The 23,482-nt window shown below is 48.6% G+C and overlaps 2 protein-coding genes across 3 annotated transcripts; both read right to left on the bottom strand.

The window, feature by feature from the left end:
* Window positions 1–2,373: 2,373 nt before the first annotated feature.
* ZNRD2 (zinc ribbon domain containing 2) lies at window positions 2,374–5,137 on the bottom strand. Of its 2 annotated transcripts, XM_034424375.3 has the most exons (4): window positions 5,035–5,137; window positions 4,710–4,861; window positions 4,144–4,228; window positions 2,374–3,166 (listed from the first exon to the last, which is right to left on the bottom strand). In XM_034424375.3, the coding sequence occupies exons 1-4, from the start codon at window positions 5,051–5,053 to the stop codon at window positions 2,832–2,834; spliced, it is 591 nt and encodes a 196-aa protein (XP_034280266.2). In that variant the 5' UTR covers window positions 5,054–5,137; the 3' UTR covers window positions 2,374–2,831. The 2 variants fall into 2 exon arrangements, with proteins under 2 accessions (XP_034280266.2, XP_034280265.3); XM_034424374.3 differs by lacking the exon at window positions 5,035–5,137 and having other exon boundaries at window positions 4,710–5,001.
* A 7,044-nt stretch (window positions 5,138–12,181) lies between these two features.
* Window positions 12,182–23,391, bottom strand: LOC117669716 (uncharacterized). The gene is made up of 3 exons (XM_034424373.3): window positions 22,117–23,391; window positions 14,213–15,482; window positions 12,182–13,071 (listed from the first exon to the last, which is right to left on the bottom strand). Exons 1-3 carry the CDS (start codon window positions 22,463–22,465, stop codon window positions 12,849–12,851), a joined length of 1,842 nt encoding a protein of 613 aa, XP_034280264.1. The 5' UTR covers window positions 22,466–23,391; the 3' UTR covers window positions 12,182–12,848.
* Between the last annotated feature and the right edge of the window lie 91 nt (window positions 23,392–23,482).

The raw sequence follows: 23,482 nt of genomic DNA, 5'->3' as shown, positions 1-23,482 counted from the left end.
TTTGCCTCCCTCCCTCCCTTTCTCTTGGCCTTCCTTCTGTCCCTCCCTCCCTCCCTCCCTTTCTTTCTCCCTCCTCCTAATCTTTCTTTCCTTTTTCTTTCTTAATTTGGGCATTGCACCAGTGACACGATGCCACCTATTGAGTTCCTTGTGACAACTCCGCCAACGAGATTGTGCCAATAAGTGCCCAGATTCCGGTGTGGTCCAATGGGGAAATGCCAGCCTTTTTGCCTATTTTGGTCGTCTGCTGAAGGGGCAAAAGAGATGGATCAGGTCCAATCTCCGGTGGGCTCAAATTTGTGGATCTGCTTCCTAGAAGTGTTTGGAGGAAGAGATCCAAGACTGGAATCTGGGCAGACCAGAAACAGCCAGGAGCTTCCGGTCAAGACTGGGGCGTGAAGGTCATCATCAATGCCCACCTTGACCAACCAGCCTTAAGTCCAGTTTAAAGATTACACTAATGGGTGCCATGCAGGGGTGCTATTCAGCAGGTTCTGGAGAACCAGTAGCAGAAATTTTGAGTAGTTCGGAGAACTGGCCCCAGAATTGGAATGGGGATTTTGCAGTATCCTTCCCCTGGAGTGGGGAGGGAATGGGGACTTTGCAAAATCCTTCCCCTGGAGTGGGGAGGGAATAGGGATTTTGCAGTATCCTTCCCCTGCCATGCCCACCAAGCCACGCCCAAAGAACCAGTAGTAAAAAAATTTGAATCCCACCACTGGTGCCATGAATATTTCCTCCTCCCTAGCCAGGAAATCCAGAACGGTCGCAGAACCACGCTGTTTCAAAGTAGTCCACAGGAGAAACCACACTATTGTGGCCTGGCTCTGAGCTTATTTTGTGGGTAAAAGTCTTATGTCTGAACTGCATCTCTTCAGAGGATCAACGCATGGGCAAAATCTCCCTGCTTGCCCAGCCACTTTCCATTTAACTATCCTTTTGAGATCACAAAAAATTGTTCATTTCTCTTACTCTGCAGTTCTCGAAGACGGCCAGCCAATTGTATTCTTTACCTTCCATGCTTAAGACCCTGTGCCACATAACGGAAGCGTCCACACAATGGGTTTAACCTAGTTGGAGAAAGAACTAGCAAGTGCATTCATACACCTAGAGTACTGCATCCAGTTTTGGTCACCACACTATAAAAAAAGATGTGGGGACTCTAGAAAGAGTGCAGAGAAGAGCAACCAGGATGATTTGGGGACTGGAGGCTAAAACATACAATGAACAGTTGCAGGAACTGGGCATGGCTGGTCTAGTGAAGAGAAGGACCAGGGGAGACAGGAGAGCATCTTCCGATATTTGAGGGGTTGACACAAGAGAGGAGGAAGGGGGTCAAGCTATTTTCCAAAGCACCTGAAGGCCAGACAAGGAATAATGGATAGAAACCGGTCAAGGAAAGATTCAACCTAGAAATAAGGAGGAATTTCCTGACAGTGAGAACCATCAACCCATGGAAGAGAAGTTGCCTTCGGAAGTTGTAGGAGCTTCATCATTGGAAGCTTTCAAGAAAAGACTGGACTGCCATTTGTCAGAAATGGTGTGGGGTCTCCTGCTTAGGCGGAGGGTTGAACTAGATGACCTACAAGGTCCCTTCCAACTCTGCTAATCAAATCTAATCGTACAAATGGTTGTCTTTGAACAAGGCTGGTCCTTCTGGAGCTTGTTAAAGAGTTATGTAAATCCAGGCAGAAGGGAATTTACAGATTCTCGCATGTAGGAATACTCGTACAGGTAGAATTTGACTTATGACCAATCATTTAGCTCGAAGTTACAATGAGGAGACTTACAATGTGGATTTAAACAGCCTCCAATGATCACGTGACTGCACTTGGTAGCTCACATTTATGACCGTTTGTAGTATCTCATGGCCACAATTTTCAGTGTTTTCCTCCTGGAAAATTCGCTTCTGGTTTCTGGGGAAAAAAATCCCCATAATAATAATAATAAAAAAAATCGTAAAATTGGGTGCAGCCACATGGTGACCTGCTTTACGACTGTCAAGATTTAGGACCAAAATTGCAGGCTCAATTGCAGTTCTTACATCAAGGACTTTACCTGTATTCAAACATATCTGACCAATTTCAAGTGTCACCCTTCCCATTCTTCCTCTTAAGTGTCACTTGTCATCAAAGGTGGATATTCAGATGAACTCTGAGTTGATTTAATTTTATTTACTACACTGTCTAAGATGCCTAAGAGGAGAAAGCCGCCATTTCTTAGCTTATAGCTTCTTTTTTCAAGTATTGGTTATTAAAAGTGTAAAAGTTTTAAGACGGGTGGCCTCTGACACACCACAGGGGCCAAAGCACATGACAAACCGGATTCCTTCACAACCAGCGAAGATTCGACCACAACACAACCATTATCTTATGCCTTGAAATTTGAACCATTTTAATGCTTCACAAAAAAACAAACCACAACACATGGGAGCTCCTGATAACCTGAAATCTTTGGATGGCAAGCGGAATGGTGAATGGACTTAAGCCCCCAAATTTGGTGCCTAAAATGGTTGCTAGCCCCAATATAACCTTTCCCCAAACCAGGTTAACTGTTTTACAAGCCAGGTTAACTCTTTTATCTATCCTTTCCTTGTCCCGGATTAGATAGATCTATGCGTGCAAATTCTCTGAAACATTCTTCAAAGGTCAGGAAAACTTGTAATGAGGCAAAAAAAAAAAAAGCTCACATTTTAATCAGAAGGGAAAGACCAGTCTTATTTAAATCACCCAGCTCCTACGGTGAATGGTGGGGGGGGGATCCTTTGGCACCCCAGGCATGGCCTACATTCCATTCCAGGCCTGGCATTGCCATGACAAGCTGGGGCATCCTCACTGTGGCAGCTCCCTGATGCCCTTGAGAGCATCCGTGCAGGACCGGATGAGTGAACAAAGCTGGATGCTCCTTTCAACAGAGGTAGTTTCCTGGAGATGTTGGCTTGCCCAGCCAATCTTCTGTAGAATGGTCTCTTCTGCCGCGGCCAGGGTGTTGCGTGCCAATAGAGCATTAGGTGCAGCGGTGGACGCTGGGAGGGCTGGGTCAGGGGCGCTTGAGCGGAGACCCAAAGCTGCCCCTTCGCAATGCTCCGGGCGTGACACCATTTCATCAGTGTTGGTGGCAAGCTGACGCTCCCGTACCTGGGAAAGGGCTGCTTGTGCATTGAGCGCTAGAGGGAGAGACAGAAGATCAAAGAGGTGGGATCACGGGCTGCTGCTTTCGGGTTCAGCAACAACAAGCGCTGTCTAGGAAGTTGCCGAAGTCCAGGGATATTTTCGTATGGCCCGGAAAAATCTTATCCAGATTCTCCAGGAGCAATTTTAACACTTGAGATGCTCCCAGCCACAGCAGAAAAGGGTGTCTCTTTCCCCCTTGCAAAGAGGGCAGCACAAATGCAAGACCACTTCAGTTGTCAGAGCAGCACAAAATGTGCTGTTTTTATCTGAAGCAGCAACTGCACAAAACGTCCACCCGATAGCTCTCTTTTTGCATATGAATTGCATTTCACAATTTATAATTTACCGTATTTTTCAGAGTACAAGATGCACCTTAGTTTTTGGGGAGGAAAATAAGAAAAAAGCTGATTGGCAGGTGGATCTGCCTCCCGGACTACCCCCAATCAGCTGTTCCCAGAGGTGAATTTTAGCAACAGGTTCCTTGGTTGTGAGCTCTGTGCTTTGCTTTTTTTTCTGCCTCTGAAACTTCTGAAACTCTGATTCAGAAAAAACTTTTTTTCCTGCTTCTGAAAGCCTCCGAAACAGAGCTTCAGGAAAAAAAGCCTCTGAAGCTGTTTGTGGGCTTCTTTTCTGATTGCTTTTTTCAGCCTCTGAAACCTCAGTTTGAGAAGCTGGGCGGGGCTACATTCGGAGTATAAGATGCACCCAGATTTTCACCCTCTTTTTTGGGGGGAAAAGGTGCATCTTATACTCCGAAAAATACGGTATGTATGCAGTGGATTGAGTTGGGAGGTTCCGTTTATGTCGTGATGCTCACCCAGGCCGTTCCCATTTGGTGCTGCAGAAGCACAGAAGAGCTCCCGCCATCTCTTTTCATGACACAGGGCAATATACTCTGAGAGGACCAGACTCCACCAAGCGGGGCAGGTTAATAAGAGAAACAGCTCCCGGCTTCCTCTGCCCACCGTACCTGGATTGTCCTTGTCCACATCGGAATTAAGCTCCTGGCAGGTGACACAGTACAACTTCTTCTGCTTATCTTGCAGCAAAATAGTCTGGAAAGCAATTCGGTGACCAAGGCAAAGGGGACGGGAGAAGAAAAGGATAGAAGTCAGGGTTTGTTTGGCAAAGTCATGTGATGGGTGTGCACTGATGGGAGAAGAAGGAAAGCCCACCCACTGACCCCTTGCTGAAGGAAACTACTTTTTCATACTGGGCCTGCCCAACACAAATGACATCCCCCCCCAACCAATTCCCAATCAAAGAGTTCAAAGAAGCAGTCCACTCAGTAGAAAAACCAGGCACAGCTTAGCCTGGCATCAAGGAACCGGGCATCTCCTTCAGCCTGATTGTTCTCGCTTCTGGTCTTGTCTGATCACCGAGTGGCCTCCTTTCCTCGGGCAGAAGCTTCCTTCCCCCCCCTCAACTTTCTCCATATGACCGTCAGGCCGTGGAGGTGGGGGCGGTTTTAAGAGGGAAGAGAAGAAAGCTCCCAACCGGGGCACTCTGCACACGCCCTGGGGCGGCCTCGCTCACCCCGCACTCGTCGCAACACTCGCCCAGCATCCGGTAGCCCTTCAGCAGGTATTCGCTCATGAGCTTGCTGATCTTATCCTGCCGCTCGCGCCGGGCCTGGATCACCTTCAGCTCGGCCTCGGAAGGCGGCTCCCACTCGGCCTCGTCGTGACCTGGGCCGGGAAGGAGGAAGCCGCGATGGGGGCGAGACCCGGACCTGGAGCCCGAGTCCCCCCCCTGCTCTTCCCCGTTGTCCATCGCCTCTGGCAGGGCTTCGGGCTGGTCGCTGGGCCGGAGATCCATTGCCATGACGACGCCTTTTCCCCCCCTCCCCTCCCCGCGTTACCTGCCGAGCTCAGCGCCATGTTGTTCCCTCTGCAACTTCCGGCGCTAGCCACGCCTTCTTCCGTCAGCGGCGCAAGCGCCGAATGCCTCCTGGTAGGCCTTTTCTACGTAAGGAGAAAGGGAAGAAGAAGAAAAAAAAGGCTCACGGCTTTCAACTTCCCTCCGGCATCTTTAACCGGCCGCGCAAAGGTTCCGGGAGACGTTTGTTCCCGTCTTTTAAGAGAAATTATTGGGTCTTTTATTGTTTTTTTAAAAAAACAATCAAAGTTATAATTCAATATTTGAATGCTGGCCGTCAATGTGGGATAGGACTCCGATTCTAACGCTCCTTAAGTCACGGGAGCTTCCTGGAATTGGTAGCTTTTCCAACCACCGGACTGTTATTTAACGGCACGAACTTTTTTTTTTTTTATAGATGCAGCTAATTTCGTCGGATGCACATGGAGGGTTTTTCAAGCGATATAGAATTCGAACAGGAGACCCTGGAAAGCAGGGCGTGGATGGGTAAATGCAAGTCACACGTCGGAGAATTTTTCTGTACCGCATCGGCCATTGTAATATCTCAAAAAACCCAATCCGAAGACGGCTGCATCGTTTGATGGGATTGGCACTCTCTGGCGTTAAAATGCCCCGCGTTAAGTTTTGTTACTTTAAAATGACAACTCTAAAAGTTGTGGTTATTTGTGGCTGAGAAGCTTGTCGTCTGTCCCACGGTAAATGGCTACTGCGTAACCATCCCCCTTTCAAACCCCTAGGTCAGAGGTGGGCAAATGTGGCTCTTTTACAACCTCTGGACTTCAACTCCCAGAATTCCTGAGCCATCTTGGCTGTTCAGATGAAAGGCTGTCTCAGGAATTCTGGGAGTTGAAGTCCAGAGGTTGTAAAAGAGCTACATTTGTCTACCCCTGCCCTAGGCCAGTTGTGTCTCAACCTTTGGCAGCTTGTAGGCGTGTGGACTTCAACTCCCAGAATTCCCCAGCCAGCTTTTCATCAAATGTGCCATGTGAATGCCCTCAAGACTCCTTGGGTGACACAGAAGCTTTTGGGGTGACTTTGGAAAGGTGGGATATACATCTAAATCGGCATAACCCAGCAGTTTCCAAGGGTTTCAGCCTAGATCGGGGGTGGGAAATAAACGGGAAACCAAGAATAAGACACTGAGAGCCTCGGAGCTTTTTGGAGAAACATCCTTTTTTAAAAAATCAGGGCTCTCTAATCGTTGGAAACTTTACGACTCGTGGACGGATTTTATGCTGGCTGAGGACTTCTGGGAGTTGAAGTCCGCAAAGTCGTAAAGTTGCCAACGGTTGGATCCCTGCTTTAAAGGATAGTCCCGTTTATCTGAAAGTTTGCCAAAGAATGGGTGTAATCTGCAAATTGGGGAGGATGACGAAAGAGGAGGAGGGCTGTTTTAGCTCGAAATGGCTGTAAAAATCCGAGTTTATTTTTTTTTCGGTCGTGAAATGCAAGATCGCCCGTCCACGGCTTTATAAGAGTCGGCTGTGGAAGCGGCGCCCACCGATCCTCGTACGCGGAAAGACGAAGCGGGACCTCCGGAATTCTCGCGGGCGGGACAAACGGCGGGCTGCAGCGCGGGAGCTTGACATTCCGGTCTCCGCTCCGATCATCGGGCGCGCAGATCCTCCCGAGCGGCCGGGACGTCTCCGTTTTTCCGATCCCACCTCCCCACCCGGACGCTTCTCGCAATTCTGCCGCTTCCTTTCCCTCCCCGGCGGGTGCGAGGTTGGTAGTGGTTCGCAAAACCCGGGACCGCCGGATCGCGATCCAAACTTGGGAGGCGCAACGCTGCCCCCGGCGGCTCTGGGTCTCCGCTCGCAATTGGGACCCGTGGGAAAAGGGGAGACTTGGTTCCCACGTGGGCGAAGAAGGGCCGGGGGAAGCCTTCCGGCACGCAGCGCACCCAAGTTGGGTTCAGAAGGACTGGAGGTTCGGTGACGCATCTTTTCCGGCACTTTTGGGAGTCTGAATTCGGTTTGGGAACGATCCGGATTCAAATCTCCCTTATCGTGGTGCGACTCGCGGTTGTCGGCCCGGGCAGGGTGTCGTGAAGCGAGCGAATGGGTTCCGTTTTAATAAACCAGGTTTCGAAAATACCTTTAAACCAAACTTTTAAAAGTTAGCAAACTTGTAAAGGCAGCCCCAGCCTCTATTTAGGGGGTCCTCGAGTTACGACCGCTCCAGGTTAGAACGGCCCTGGAAAGTGCTTTTTTTAAACACTGTCGTAGCATCCACGTGGTCAAATAAAAGTGTAGATGCTTGGCGAATGACTCATACTTATGACAGTTGCAGTATCCAAGTCTTGTGTGATTCCCCCTTTTGCAATCTCCTGTCAACACGTGGGGGGGGAGGGGGGAGAGAAGGGAAACGGATTCACTTAACAACTGTGTTACTAATTGAACCACTGCTGTGATTCACTTAACGGCGGCAAGGAAGATTGTAAAATGGGGGTAAAAAACTCACTTCACAACCGTCCCACTTTGCGACAGGAATTTTGGGCGGCATTGTGGTCGAGGAGGGTTCATGGAGTTCAGTGGAGGAGTCCAGAAAAAAAGCTTGTGGCAGATACTTAGTCAAAAGGTAAAGGTTCTCCTCGCACGGATGTGCTAGTCGTTCCTGCCTCTAGGGGGCAGTGCTCATCTGTTTCAAAGCCAAAGAGACGTCCAAAGACGTCTCCGTGGTCATGTGGCCGGCATGACTCAACGCCAAAGGCACATGGAACACTGTTCCCTTCCCACCAAAGGTGGGCCCTATTTTTCTACTTGCATTTTTTTACCTGCTTTCGAACTGCTAGGTTGGCAGAAGCCGGGACAAGTCACGGGAGCTCACCCCGTTAGGCGGCTGCACTAGGGATTTGAACCGCTGAACTGCCGACCTTTCTGATCGACAAGCTCAGTGTCTTAGCCGCTGAGCCACCGCGTCCCGTCCAAAGAGATACATATGCCCGTTCTCAACACGATGAATTATTATCTAAAAAATTCCCAACATAACCCCTTTTCCAGGCAAGACCAGAAAAAAGAAAAAAAAGGAAAGAAAGGACGATCAGTCCATGCCATGGTTAGCCACGGACTTCATAGTTTTATAGCACTGTAAAGGGACGAAAGGAAACGCCTCCCTTCATCTCAAACTCTGACATTGCTCAATACTCAAAACTGGCCCAATAGGTCCAAGTTTTTTTTCCCTACTTCTCACCTGCAGCTTTGTGCCTTATTCTTCTCCAGGATTCCCCTTCTGTCCAGTGAGATGCCCAGGAATTCATGGACCAAATCTTAAAGCATCTTCACGGATCAACGGTTGGTTTTGTAGCTTTGAGCTCCCGTTGCCGTTTGGAAGGAACGGGACTAATGCAACAAGCAGCGCTAAAATGGACTGGTTAATAATCAACTCATGGGGTTGTTGAAATTCAGAGTAGAATGAATGAGCTGGAAGGGACATTGGAGGTCTTCTACTCCAGCCCCCTGCTCAAGCATGAGAACCTAGACTATTTCAGACGTCTAGACTCTTCTTAAAAACCTCCAGTGTTGGAGCACCCACAACTTCTGGTGGCAAGCTGTTCCACTGGTTAATTGTCCTCACTGTTAGGAAGTTTCTCCTTAATTCCAGGTTGCTTCTCTCCTTGATTACTTTCCATCCATTGTTTTTTGTCCTGCCTTCAGGTGCTTTGGAAAATAAGTTGACCCCCTCCTCTTTGTGGCAGCCCCCCAAATGTTGGAATACTGCTATGTCACCCCTAATCCTTCTTTTTTTTTTAGCCTAGCCAAACTCAAATCCTGCAGCCGTTCTTCATATGTTTTAGTCTCCAGGCCTTTGATCATGCCTTGGGAGTCCCTTTGGCAGCATAGAAATGCGACAAAATAAATAAATAAATAAATCTTAGTTCCTCTTCTCTGTGCTTTTTCCCCCAAGTCTTATCATTTTTGTAATATGGTGACCAAAATCAAAGCAAATCATAAATGTTTTTTCTAGCTAGTCAGCCTATACAACCAATGGCACTGTTTTATTTAGACTTGGAGGCTATAACAGGCAGTCCTTGACTTGCAACAGTTCATTAAGTGACAGTTCGAAGTTACGATGGCATGGAAAAAAGGGACTTACGACCGTTGCAAGCATCCCCCTGGTCACGTGACTCCAATTCAGCCAGTTTGGTAACTATTTATGATGGTTGCACAGTATCCTGGGGTTATGTGATCAACATTTGTGACTTTCTGACAAGCAAAGTCAACAGGGAAGCCAGATTCACTTAAGAACCGTATTCCTCACTTAACAACTGCTACGGTTCACTTAATAATCATGGCAATGTGGCAAGGTCGTAAAAGGGGGCAAAACTCCCTTTAACAAATGTCTCGCTTAGCAACATAAATTTTGGCCTCAACTGAGGTCGTAAGTCAAGGACTATTTGTACTCTCAAGACAGGTGGATCAGGCAGGAATGGCCCAACTCTCAGAAGCAAATTTTAAAAAGTTTGCATACTATAAGAAAAATAAATCCCAGACACAATTAAATACTTATCAACATGAACTGATTTTTAAGCAGGGATGAATGACAGGATCCATATTACAATGCCATAGGAATCCACAAAAAATCTTGCCAAGAAACAATACCGGCTAAGTTGAATGTTAACCAAAAAAAAAAAAAAATAATCAAATTTAAAGTTCCTTATCCCTTGCAGTATTTAAATGTCGGGGTGCTACAGTGCATAATGCCTTTCCCAATTTTAAATTTATTTTTACTGCTCAAAGGTCACTTGTTGCCGAATGCAGTCTTTCGTAGTGGAGAAAAGCAGAAAAACGATTTGTGTTGAAAGGAAAACGAAGTTCTTTTAACTGGGAGTATTGAATCATCAAGTCTTCCTACTTCTAACCTTGTTATAAGAGAGAACCCGGTCAGGGTCCTTCAGGACCTACTGACCCAAACTTCTGGATGTATTTTTTTATTGTTAACAGGAACCAGTTTCTTTAATCTTCAACGTAGTTTGGAGTCCTGAGGTAGCTCTTTTGAGGCTGAATTACGTGAAATTCATGGATGTAACCGATTACGAATCTACTCTCAATTGATCTGATTGATGTGTATTAGAAGCCCCGCTATTAAAACCATGGCTAAATAAGCCACGGTCTAGCACAATGAACAAACCAAGCATTGGTTTTTGGGAAAAAGCAACCCTCGCCACTTTCTTCTGACCCAGCTCCCCAAACACGACAAATCCTCTGCCGTGAACTCAAGATTCCTTTTATTAGGAGTGCTGGCAGTCCCGGCAAAAAGTTTCTCCCTTAAGTTGACAAGTCTGTCCGTCCGCCCGGATGGTGAATAGTTGTCTGCCACATCTATTCATCTCCACCCCCTGCCTTTTATCCCCAGAGCTAGGATGGGGCTTCGCTAGCAGCAGTGGCTCTTCTATCCCAAGAATCGGCCGGCCCATAGATTTCCACTGCTCTCCTCTCCTCTCCCTTCTGCGGATCAGTCACTAAACCCAGCTGTTCCTCCTCCTCTTCATCAGCCACCTCCAGACCTGGGGGCTGTCGACTCCATCCGAGGGCTGACGGACGACCAGGCTCCACCCCTCTCTCTCTCTCTGACAGCTCCACTCCCTCTTCCCCCTCGGAGCTCTCAGGTTGCCTTGATGCTGACCCCAACTCCCACACCTCCTCCTCCTCCTCTTGATTTGGCTGCTGGAAGGATCGTCGGCCGACAGGCCACAACACACTTGCACAGTGGGTTGCCAGGAATCACAACAGCTCCCTTTAAACAAAAGTATTCCCGGCCTTCCAGTGTCATATCCGCACACTTCTCTTTCCCCCTATCTTGAGAACTCACCTTGCCTCACAACCGAGAGGTGTCTGGTTTTTTTTACAAATGGACAGCTTGGAGGTCCCAATGGGACCGAAAGAAAATGGTGATTTTTTTTCTCTAGAACACAACGGGCGGACAGAGCTTTGTACATACAACTACAGGTAGTCCTCAACTTACAACAGTTTGTTTAGTGACTGTTCAAAGATACAAGGGTACTGAAAAAAGTGACTTATGGCCATTTTTTTCACACTTGGGACCGTTGCAGCATTCCCCTGGTCACATGATCAAAATTCAGAAGTTTGGCAACTGACTTGTATTTATGATGGTTGCAATGTTCCGGGGTCATGTGATTCCCTTTGGCGACCTTCTGACAAGCCAAATCAATGGGGAGGCCAGACTCACTTAACAACCGTTTTACTAACTTACAACGGCAGTGATTCCCTTAACGAATGTGGCAAGAAAAGTTGAAAATCGGGGGAAAACTCAGTTAACATCTCGCTTAGCAACATGAATTTTGGGCTCAGCTGTGGTCCTAAGTCGAGAACTACCTGTACTGCATTACAAAGCTTAGCAACTGCGGTTTGTCTTTTAATACTGTAAGCGCACCGAGTTCCTCACGTACGGAAAGGTAACGCCGGTTCTATTAATGCTACGCACTTTGGAGCAGGAAAGATGGATCTTTAGGAATTCAAATGAGTTTGATACGTCTGGGTCTGCACTTTCAGGACCCCCAGGCAGAATTAAGTCCTCCATGGGAATGTTTTAGAGCAGGGGTGTCAAACTTGATTTCATTGAGGGCCGCATCAGGGTTGCGTTTGACCTCAGGGGGCTGGGATGGACGTGGCGAGCATGACGTCACTTGTGTCGGAGGCGCCTGTGGATGCCCCAGCGCTATACCAGTGAAAACGGGCTTCTGAGCCCCGTTTTTGGCTGGGACACCCTCCTGCAACCCTCTGCCAGCGAAAATGGAGCATGTGGCCTTCCCGAGCTGTTTTTGCTGGCAGACGCACCGCGGGCCGGTCCTTCGCTGTTTCCAGGGCAGCTCCACGGGCCAGATCTAAGCCGGATTTGGCCCCCGGGCCTGGAATTGCTAACACCCCTGTTTTAGAGGACTCGTTCCCAGACTAAGCCCCAGTCAGCGATTCTGGATCACTGACATCTTGACCCCCAACCCGTATGGGGAAAATGGTCAGGAATGATAGGAGCCGCAGGGTAAAACCTCCAGTGGGACAAAGCTGGGCGAGGCTGGTTTTACAGAGATACCGATGAAAGAAAGTTAAGGGTGAACGAATGAGAACTTGCGCACATACACAAACGCACACCAAAATCATAACACAACTGGGTGGTCTAAAATGTCCGAGTCCATTTTATTTACAGTAATACCAAAAAAAAAAAAAAAAAACCTAAACTCACTTCTAACATAAGGTTTACCTGTCCAGCCTAGGCTGTCATAAATCAAGGAAGGATGCCGTTACATAAAAGCAACTGAGCCGATTTGAAAAGGTGATTCTCTCATCATTAAATGAAGGTTTAACCAGGTGGAATAGTTTTCTCATTGGGCGGGATCTCGAGAAAGGCCAGACCGAGGAAGTTGAAGTGATCATCGTTCTTGGTGCGAAACAAACCTCCCCACTCCCACGCCACACTTTGGTTTTAAGAGGTCCAGTGTGCACCGATGTACGATGCTCCTGAGGCCAGACAGAGTGCCAAAGTTAAGGCAATCACCCAAAGGTTTTTTTAAAATAAAATTGTTCGCCTTGGGGCAGCACACACAACTCAACTAATAGCACACCTTTTACATGGCGTAAGGAAGAACAACAACAACAAAAAAAAGAAATGTTAAGAGCTAACGTGGCCTAGGGCACCCATGATCAAGAAATGTCAGGACTACAAGGATCTTCTGAAATCGAACTGCTGACTGAGGACGCAGCAGCTGGGATTATGGTCTACGGGTTACAACGGCGGAGGCCACGGAAACAGAGTCCCACCCCAGAAGGCGGGGAATTTCCTCTACAGACGGCGCTGGTAACTAGCATGCAGCTGCAGTTGTGCGTTACGCAAGTAATCGCCATAGGCACCTGCGTAACGGGCATCAGACTGCATTTCGGGGAGGCGGCGATAATCCAGTTGAGCTTTTGTTGGCGAGTGGCGGTACGCATGGGGGGAGTCGGATAAGCGGCGGAAATCAGAGAAGTCAGATAAACGGCGGTCATCTGAGAGATCAGAACTGTACCTGGTTAAGAGAAGAGACATTTGGTGAATTAAAAAGAAAAAGAGGCTCATGGCAAATGCCCCAATTAAATATCGGCTGTGCCTCCTCCCCCCTCAACCCTCAAATATCTGGTAGAGAACAGCACTGATAGGTGTAAGCACAGACAGGAACTTTTTAGAAGAATTCAAAGGAGATTTTTTTCCCCCCCTCTACTATCTGATAAGAATTAGAGCCCTTTTACCTGTGTTTTGGAGGAGGGAGAGAATCCCTTAGTGGCTTAGTTAAACTATAAATTCCTGCTTAAGAAAAGCACTTAAGCTCTTCCAGACTTGATGAGACTACAGTCCAGAAATTAAATTCCAGGAAGATGAATAAAGGATCCTCGCTTGCATTCCTTTCTAACTCCCAGTACTGGTAGGAAAAGTTCCCAGTTAATAATCTGGCCAGGAAAACGTTTAAAGTTTGCTCAGGATTCGGTTATGGTGTCTCTGTACCTTGGACTCAAATTCTATCCTATTACATAACCACTTTAAACAATTCAGGCTCCTGGAAGTTGAACGTGGCTCAAAATAGAGGGCACAGTGAGCAGAGTATGTTTGACTGGAACCTAGAAAACTTAAAAAGGCTTTGGATCTGGTAAGAACCAAACACATCCCTTAAGTACCTTTGTGCTCAAGCCAAGTTAAGGAGCTAACTTAAAGAGCTTAGCTTCACTTTCATATGATAGGGGGAGGTTCAGGAAGCAGAGCCCATGCACCTTCCACCAAGTTGTCCAGGTATTTTTGGTTCCTATGATGTCTCTTCTTCTTACATGCATGTCATAATGCAGATTGGGAGAGAGGTAAATTAGAAGGGTAATTATCTTTTGCTCCCTTTTCCCTTAAATAGAAAAAGCACAGAAAAGGGCTGAAGGATCAACCGAGAGGGGGGGGGAAAAAATCTAAAGGCAGAATCAATGAAGCAAGGGGGGTTAAGCGAGCCCCATTCCCAACCCCTTCTTCCTGTTTTCAGGCACACCCCAAATTTAAGGATTTGAAAGAAACCTGCCACCACCTGCTAGAAACTGCAGAATGGAGCCTCGTCTGGAGTCCCTCTGGAAGTACAGAGAGCTCCTCGGACAGAACGCGGGGTTGCTGCGCAAAGCATGATCAAAGCGGCATACCTCTTGTTCATGGCAGCCGCTTTTCTGTAGAGTTCCTCACGGCTTCCGCGTGGCGGGGAGAGGCGTGTGCGTTCATAGAGTGGGTGGAGAACGGCACTTTCTGCCTGGGACATTCCCGCATAGGAAGCTGCCTGCTGCCCGGTTTGGGCCAACCCATTGTAGGCTGCAGCCTGAGACCTATACCCTGCTGCTACGGGGGCCGAAGCTGACTGCTGGACTGCATAGGCTGCTTCTGCTGGGGCTCTGTAGGCTGTGGGCAACGAAGCAGACAGCTGCGTTTTGTAAGCAGCCGCAGTCGCCGCATCCTGCATGCCGTAAGCAGCTGCCAGGCTGGCTGCAGACTGAGTCCCGTAAGCAGATTGTATCGCAGACGACGCCTGAGCCCCGTAGGTAGCAGCATGGCCCACAGCAGACTGGACTCCATAGGACGCAGGTTGGGCTGATAGACTGTGAGCTGCGTACAAGGCTGACTGGTTGGCTGACGGCTGGGCTGCATAAGAGGCGGAGAGAGCAGTAGCTTGGGCTCCATAGGAGGCTGCGTAGGAGGCAGCGGTCTGGGCTCCATAAGCAGCAGCAGCAGCGGCGTACGTTGTGGAGGGCTGGGCTTCGTAACTGGCAACTTGGGAAGCAGTGGCCTGGGTTCCATAGGCTTGATTATTATAGGATGATAATGCCGAGGCCGCCGCCGCTGCCTGAGTACTGGAGGACCCCATGGCAACAGAGGACTGGGCTCTGTAGGCATTGGCCAGCATGGTCGAGGGCTGGGCTCGGTACATGGCTGCCTGCCCAGTGGTCGGTTGAGGCCTGTAGGCCATCCCAAGCGATGCTGCAGGCTGGTCTCTGTAGGAAGCTTGCTGACCGGTCATGGGAAGCGAGTAGCCTGGTCTCGTGGGCGAGCGTCTTAGCGGGCTCCGGTCCCTTCTGAAGAAAGAAGGGGAGATCTGCCTGGCTTGGCCATTCGAGTCGAATTTGGTGTTACTGTTCATCCGCTGCTGATAGTCATAGTCAAGTGAAGAATACCCCGGATTCCCCATTGAGAAGGCAAGGTTACTGGATCTCATGCCATCATTCCTGGTCTGCAGGTTCTCTAAGGTTGGTATTTTGTTCTTTTCGTCTCCGCCGAACTGGCCAATGTATCCTGCAATCCCCCTTTTGTGAGCTTTATTGGAAAGTTCCACGTTAATCCTTTTGCCCTTGATTTCTCTTCCGTTAAGGTGCTCAATGGCGGTTTTAGCATCCTCGTCTTTCTCCATGTGCACGAACGCGTAGTCTGATAAAGCAGCAGACAGAAGGTTATCAATAAGGAACACATGACATTTAATTAGTGGAAACCATTTCTATCGGCATACACCTTGGATACAGAGAAAGGCCTTAACCGGCGGGTATCCGCTAGGAAGCAGCCTCTGTCTGCAATAGGAATAGCATTTAGACTTACATACCGCTTCACAATGCTTTCCAGCCCTCTCCAAGCGGTTTACAGAGTCAGCATACTGCCCTCAACAATCAGGGTCCTCATTTTACCCACCTCAGAAGGGTGGAAGGCTGAATCAAGGCTGAGGTGAGAATCATACTCCGCAGTCCGCAGAATTAGCCTGCAATACTGCATTCTAACCAATGTGCCACCAGGGAAGGGAAGGGATCTTGGAGCTCAAGCAGGAGGCTGTACCACCCTGGACAGATGGCTGTCCAATAGAGGGCGGCTTTGCAATTCTAACCACTACAACAAAGAGGCCACTGGAACCTAGCAAGGCACAAGATAGCAATAGCCCTCTCTAAGCGGTTTAGTCAGCATATTGCCCCTAATTTGGGTCTTCATTTTACCCACCTCGGAAAGATGGAAGGCTGAGTTAACCTTCAGCCTGGTGAGGTTTGAACTGCCGAATTCCAGGCAGCCAGCAGTCAGAAGTAGCCTACAGTACTGCGCCACCATGGCTCATACCAAACATCTGTTGCCTTAGCACCAGGGTTCCCCTCTCACCCACTAATGCCTCTAGCATCTGAACGATTTGCTTAGCTGGTTCACAAAATGGAGGATTAATTCCCAGGGGGTCACCATGCAGAAGACACAACAGGTTTGAATTTTTTTTTTTTAATCCCCCGAGAGCAAAATTGGAACTGGGCTCGGGCAAACACTAGAAGCTTCCCATGAGAGCTGTTTAGCAGTAGGAACAGACTGTCTCATGAGGAGCTGCCTATTGTTCTCTGGAAGCCTTTTAGGCAGCGGTTGAACAGACCATGCATCAGAGACTGCACTGAACAGGGAGTTGGGACTAAAGAATCTCACAGGTTCCTTCCAAAACAGTTATCTCCATGGTGCTTCATCTTTTTACTTCACCGTATGAATCCTGAATAAAGACTTTGAATGCTATCAGTATATCATCCCCAGCCAAAAACGGAGAAGACACAGATCACAGAATAAAAGGGTTGGGAGGGAAGAAATCAGAAATTCCTTCTGATTTCCATGCTGTTACTTCAACAGAAAATGTGCAAAAATACGATGTAACTGTAACAGCTTTTAACACCAGGTTGGGCTTTTCTCTTTTGGAAAAAAACTTTAAAGTAGTGCGCTTAGAACTGTGCTAAAAAGGCTTAAAAATGAAATGATCCTTTAGGGTAAAACTGGTGGCTTAATTTGGACAGCACATAGTAAATTTATATTTTTACATGGCTTTAATCAGTAGAATTCTTCATAGCTTTGACGAAAATGAATTTCAAGTAACAGCAGAAGTTGTTATGCGAGATGATGGTTATCTTTCTACAGTGCAGTCTCTCCCACTAGTTTATGTAGGTTAAGAACACAGAACACAAGGAAGCATCTCCTACACTTCACATCAGGTGCAGAATATATGTTAAGACTTTTCCCTGCTAAATTCACATTGGTACAGCAGACTTGACAAAGCTCCAAAAGAAACATTTTAACATACATAGTCGTATTTTTCGCACGATAAGACGCACTCCCCCCCCGCAAAAAAAGTGGGAGGAAATGTCTGTGCGTCTTATAGAGTGAATATTGCGGTCGGGGGGAAGGGGATTGGTTGCCGCCGGTTGCTGCCGCCGGGAAACACTGGAGCCTTCACTGCCGATCTGCTGATTGGATCGGCCTCCTGGAATACAGCCAATCAGCTGTTCTAGGTGGTGGGGATTGATTGCCGCTGATCTCCACTATCAAATGGTGGAGGTCAGCGGCAATCCCCGCCACCTAGAACAGCTGATCAGCGGTATTCCGGGAGGCCATCCAACTGCTCATCAGCAAATGCTCTAGTGTTCCTCGGCGGCAGCAGCAGCTCAGGTTATTTGAGCAGTGGTGGACACAGCGGAGTGGAGCCCTCACGAGCCACATGCTGGGGCTGCGATAACATGCTGAAGCTGACCAGGCTGTTTTGTTTGCTGCAAGGATGCTAGCCAGATGAATACTGCTGGGAGGCAGAGGCAGATTTTTTTTTCTTGTTTTCCTCCTCTAAAGCTAACGTCTTATGGTCCGGTGCATCTTATAGTGCAAAAAATACGGTACATACATACATACATACATGCATACATATTCATTCAGTGGTTGAGTCACATGCAGCTCTTTCAAACCAACTATTACTGGAGAAAAAAATCTGGGAAGCACAACCATTGCAAATAGTATGGACTTTTAAGTTTACATATTCTATAATTCTGTAGAGTCACTTTGCAGAGTGAGATGGGCGGCACCTAAATATAATAAAAAGATTAAAAATTATATTTACACTACAAATATTGTCATTCGAGGATATTTCTCAGCTCTTTCATGGAAACAAAATATTTTCCCCATTAAGTCTTAAGAATATATTAATCCATAACTACCGCAAAAAAGTTGACCTGGTTCACTTGTTTTCCCGACATGTCTTTTTCCCATTTCCATGGGGATTTATCTATGTCACGTTTGCCGAATTGTTTTATACTTCAGTTGGTTCACTGATGAATCATGCTGGATTTCCCACAACTATTTCCGGAAGGGACCATGGAGGTTTTCTATCAATGACTACTAGCATAGACCAGTGATGGCGTGCCCACACCCATAATGCAATGATTCCCACACGCTCCGCCCCTCTGCGCATGTACGCATGACCACCCCACTGCCCCACCCTCCTGCACAGGCAAACGCGACCCCTCCCGCGCTCCCCCCCACCGCGGATATGCGCCCAACCCCCTTTCACCCCATTTTGGGCCCAGCAGGCCTCCCTGAAGCCTCTGGAGGCCGGAAATGGCCCGTTTCCAGACTTCCGGTAGGCCCATTTTTCACCCTTCCCAAGCTCCAGAGGCTTTCCTGGAGCCTCTAGGAGGGCGAAAATGGCTCCCCTGGCCCTCCGGAGGCTGGAAACCTCTGGAGACTTCCAGTAGGCCCGTTCTTCGGTCTTCCAGAGCCTCCGCGCGAGCCCTGTACTTACCTGGCATCTAAAACGGGCTGCGTGGAGACTCCTGGGAAGGGAGGCATGGGCATGTGCACTCATCTTCCGCATGCGCGGCAGACCCAAAAATCAGCTGGCTAGCAGGAGGCGCACACGCATGCACAGTGGAGCTAACTTAGGGCGATGGCTCACGTGCCCACAGAAATGGCTCCGCAAGCCACCTGTGGCACGCCATCACGAGCAAAGACTATCAATCCATGCTTTCATAACCTTACATTTGGACTACTTGCACTGCAAGTAGGGAAAAAAGCACTATCAGAAAAATAGTAAGATTGTTACTAGGCACATGTTTTGCTCTTCCTTTTGACCACAGGCACAAAAATATATAGACCCATATCTCCAACCACTCAACCTCTTTGAAGTCTTTTGATTTACAACCTCTTGTTTAGCAACCATTCAAGGTTACGACGGCACTGAAAAAAGTTACTGGTGCTTGCCCTTATGCCCATTGTAGTAACCCAAGCGGTTTTGCTTGTGATCAAAAGTTGCATGCTTGGCAGCCGGCATGTATTTACAATGGTTGCAGTGCCCTGGAGTTACAGAATTGCCATGTGTGAGCTTTCAACAAGCAAAGTCAGTGGGGAAATCTGGTTTGACTCAACAAACACGTGATTCACTTAAAAACTGCAGTGATTCACAACAATGGCAAAAAAAGATTGAAAAAAAATCTAAAAGTATACTAAAAGTAGTATATCCAACCTCTACAATGGGACTCTTGGAAGAACCAGACAGGATAAATATTTGTCTGGCTCCAAGATGGAGGGAAAAGAACAGAGCTCCAACTACATCAAACCACCACCAACTTCCTGTTCTTAATATTTTGCTGACATGCTTCCCAAGGCAAAGGGATGGGGGTGTGGGCAGAGAGATTCATCTTCCCTTCCCCCTCTCCCCCCCTTTGTGGGTACTGCAGCCATCTATAACAGAAGCAAACCATGATTAAAGCACGAGGCTAGAAATCAGAAGATGATAAATTCTAGTCCCCCCAGCTGGGTGGCTTTGGGCTAGTACCTCTCTCAGCCCAACCCACTTTCCAGGGTTGTTGTGGTGGGAAAAAATGTGGAGGAGAAAGGTGTGTTTGGGTATTTTTGTCGCCTTGAGTGATTTGTCAAAATAATAATAAAAAAAAATCTGGCCGAGACTGGAGGCTGTATGTTTCACTGCCACCCTGCTGCCCCCAGCAAGGAATCCACACTAATAAAACAGGAAACAGCTGACAGAAGACGGGCCTATCGGTCCCTACTGAGTCTCGCTCGCTCTTTGCCAAAATGCCCTCTTTCCCGCCCCAAGGGCACTCAAAGGAGAGATGTCCATGGCACTGCGCTCCATCATTTGTGTCCCTTGGCGACCGGGGTCCGATCCAACCACCCACCCCCAGAAAAAGGCCCCCTTCTCCCTCCCCAGCCCTTTCCATTGTGTGTGGGGGCGCCCGAGCCAAAGGATTAAAGGGTGGCCTTGTCTCTTGTCTTTGCAAACCACCGCCCGCCGGTGCGTTTGGTCGGCGTCGGAGCTGTGGCAAAAGCTAATGAATAGATGAAAAGGGGAAACAGAGCAATGAGAATTAAAACACCAAACGCCACCCTGGAGTCCGATCCTTTAACACACCCCCTCCCACCATCCTCCACTGCAGGCAGTCCTCGACTTATAACTGTTTGTTTAGTGACCGAAGTTACAGCAGCACTGAAAAAAGTGACTTACGACCGTTTTTTCACACTTGTGACCATTGCAGCATCCCCGTGGTCATGTGATCAAAATTCAGACGCTTGGCGACTGGCATGTACTTATGACGGTTGCAGCGTTCCAGGGGTCATGTGATCCCCTTTTACAGCCTTCTGACAAGCAAAGTCAATGGGGAAAGCAGATTCTCTTAACGACCGGGTTACTAACTTAACAACAGGTAGTCCTCAAATTACAACAGTTCATTTAGTGACCGTTGAAAATTAGAATGGCCATGAAAAAATTGACTTATGACCATTTTTCACGGTTACCTTTGCAGCATTCCCCATAATTGTGTGATCAAAATTCCGATGCTTGGCCACGGGTTCATTTTTATCACTGTTGTTGTATCGCGGGGTGTGTGTGTGTGTCACGTGATCTCCTTTTGCGATTTTCTTTGACAAGCAAAGACAAGGCGGGAGGGAACTAGATTCATTTAACAACCAGGTTACTCATTGAACAACTCCAGTGATTCCCTTAACAAAGAAAGTTTGTAAAATTGGGGGGGGAGGGGTGCAAAACTCACTTGAACAAATGTCGCACTGAAGAACTTAATTTTTGGTGCTCCCTTGTGGGTCGTAAGTCGAGGACTACCTAACTGCAATTCGCTTAACAACCGTGGCACAAACGGTGCTAAAAAAACGGGGCCAAATTCACCCACAGATGCCTCGCTTGGCCATGGAAATTGTGTGTGGCGGGGGGGGGAGAAGAAGAGAGTCTGGCGGTCGTAAGTCGAGGACTACTAGTACTACAATTCGGTTAACAACGGTGGCACAAATGGTACTAAACAAAAAACAGGGCCAAATTAACCCACAGATGCCTCGCTTGGCCATGGAAATTGGGGTAGGGGGAGAAAAGAGGGAGGGAGGGGGAGAGAGAGAGAGAGAGAGAGAGAGAGAGAGAGAGAGCAGGGGGAGGAGAAAAAGGAAAAGGGGAGAAAAAGGGATCTGCCGGTCGTAAGTCGAGGAGTAACTGTACTGCGGTGGCACAAACGGTCCTTTAAAAAAAACTGGGGCCAAATTCACCCACAGATGCCTTATTTGGCCATGGAAATTGGGGGGGGAGAAAAGAAGGAGAGATGGCGTGAAGGGGGGAGAAGGGGAAAAAGAAAAAGGAGAAGGGGAGGAAAAGGGGGGGGGGTCTGCCGGTCGTAAGTCGAGGACTAACTGTACTGCGATTCGGTTAACAACCGTGGCACAAACGGTCCTTTAAAAAAAAACGGGGGTCAAATTCACCCACATATGCCTTGCTTGGCCATGGAAATTTGGGTGGGGGGGAGGGAGAAAGAAGTGAAGGAGAGAGCACGGGGGGGGGGGACAGAAGAGGGAAAAGCAAAAGAAAAAGGGGAGAAAAAGAAGAGAGTGAGAGAGAGAGAGAGAAAAGGGGGGGCTCCTGCCGGTCGTAAGTCGAGGACTACCTCACTGCGATTCGCTTCACAACCGTGGCACGAACGGTCCTTTAAAAAAAAAATAATAACCGGGGCCAAATTCACCCACAGGTGCCTTTTTTGACCATGGAAATTAAGGGGGCGGGGGGGCCACCGGGGAGAAGGAGAAAAAAAATCTGTCGGTCGTAAATCGAGGACTACCCGCCATCGGCCAAAGGGAGCGCCGGGAGCAGAGCCTCCCCGTCCAGAGGCAGCCTATCTGCGCGAACGGAAGGCGCTTTTTCCTCCCTTCCCCCCCCCACAACTCCACCGCTCCTTTCGAGGCGAAAGAGAGAGAGAGAGAGAGAGAGAGAGAAGGGGGGGGCGCTTACCTTTCACGATGTCGCACTCGACGACGGGCCCGAACTCCTGGAAGAGGACGCGGAGCTCTCCGCTGGTGCAGGCGGCCGAGACGTTGCCGACGAAGATCTTGACGGTGTGGGTGGGCCTCGGGCGGGAGAGCTCGACGACGACGCGGTGGCAGTGCAGCAGGTGGCCGTTGAGCTTCTGGATGGCGCGGTCGGCCGCCGCGTCGTCGCGGAGGTGGACGAAGGCGAACTGCTTCATGAGGGCCACCTTCAGCACCTCGCCCGGCACCGCCGCCTCGAAGAGGTCGCGAAGCTCTACCTGCGAAGCCTCCTCAGGAACGTTGCCCACGAACACCTTCACGCCCGCCTGCATGGCGCGCCCCGCGGGTCCTGAGGAGAAACCGGAGAAGGGCGACGCGAGAGGCGGGAAGAAAAGGGGGGGAGGGGAAAAAAAAAAAAAAAGAAGGCGAGGCGGCCGCTCAAAATGGCGCCCGCGAGAGCGACGCGCTTTCTGAGGGGAAAACGCGGGGGAGCGCGCCGAAGCGCATGCGCGGAGCTAGGACACGCCCCCTTCCCTCCTCCGAGCGCGAGACGTCTCGCTTCGCGCTCCTGCCCGGCGCGAGACAACGCATGCGCGGTAGACCCCCCCATCTCCTTTTAAGGGATCCCGGGATGACGCGATTTCGTGCGAACAAGAAGCTTCGGGACAACTAAACCCGAAAGAAGCGTGGATTCACATCGGGGAAGGGTATGGGGAGTTTCTTAAAAGGAAAAAAAAAAGAGGACACTTCATCAAGTCTCCGGAGAAGGGCGGCATATAAATCAAATTAAAAAAAAAAAAAAAGATGCGCCACTCTAAGGGATTGAATAGCTCTATGTGACCCTGCAACTGAAACGGAACCGCTCGCCCTCCTCCTCCATCTTTTCTCACTGCGCTTGCGCAAACCGCTGTTCCCGCTTTCCATAGATATAAAAAGGGTAGAAGGTTGTTTTTTAAATCTGTAGTTGGGGCTTTTGGGACTTTTTTTTTTTCTTACTTTCCTCCTTCCATGGGTTGGTTAATGACAGCTACCCTGTTTTCCCCAAAATAAGACACCCCTGATAATAAGCCCAATTGGGCTTTTGAGCACATGGCAATAAGGCCAAGCACTTATTTCAGGGTTAAAAAAAAAAAAAGACAGGGTCTCATTTTCGGGGGAATAGGGTACATCAATAATGAAAACAAATTCGAAATTTCGACCTGTGATTATTGGACACCAGCAGCTCCCTTTCGATGCAAATTATCATTTGATGAGAGTTCTGCAATAAAAAAGTTGCCGTAGATAAAGAGTCAGAATGTTTGCCGAACCTTTCTGGTTTATCCTACGGCTGGCTGCCTATCGGAAAAGAT

Source organism: Pantherophis guttatus, chromosome 18 (assembly GCF_059756535.1).
Source record: "Pantherophis guttatus breed Tessera chromosome 18, ASM5975653v1, whole genome shotgun sequence".
Taxonomy (NCBI): domain Eukaryota; kingdom Metazoa; phylum Chordata; class Lepidosauria; order Squamata; family Colubridae; genus Pantherophis; species Pantherophis guttatus.
The sequence above is the reverse complement of the archived record's forward strand: the minus strand, read 5'-3'. Positions and strand labels throughout refer to the sequence as shown.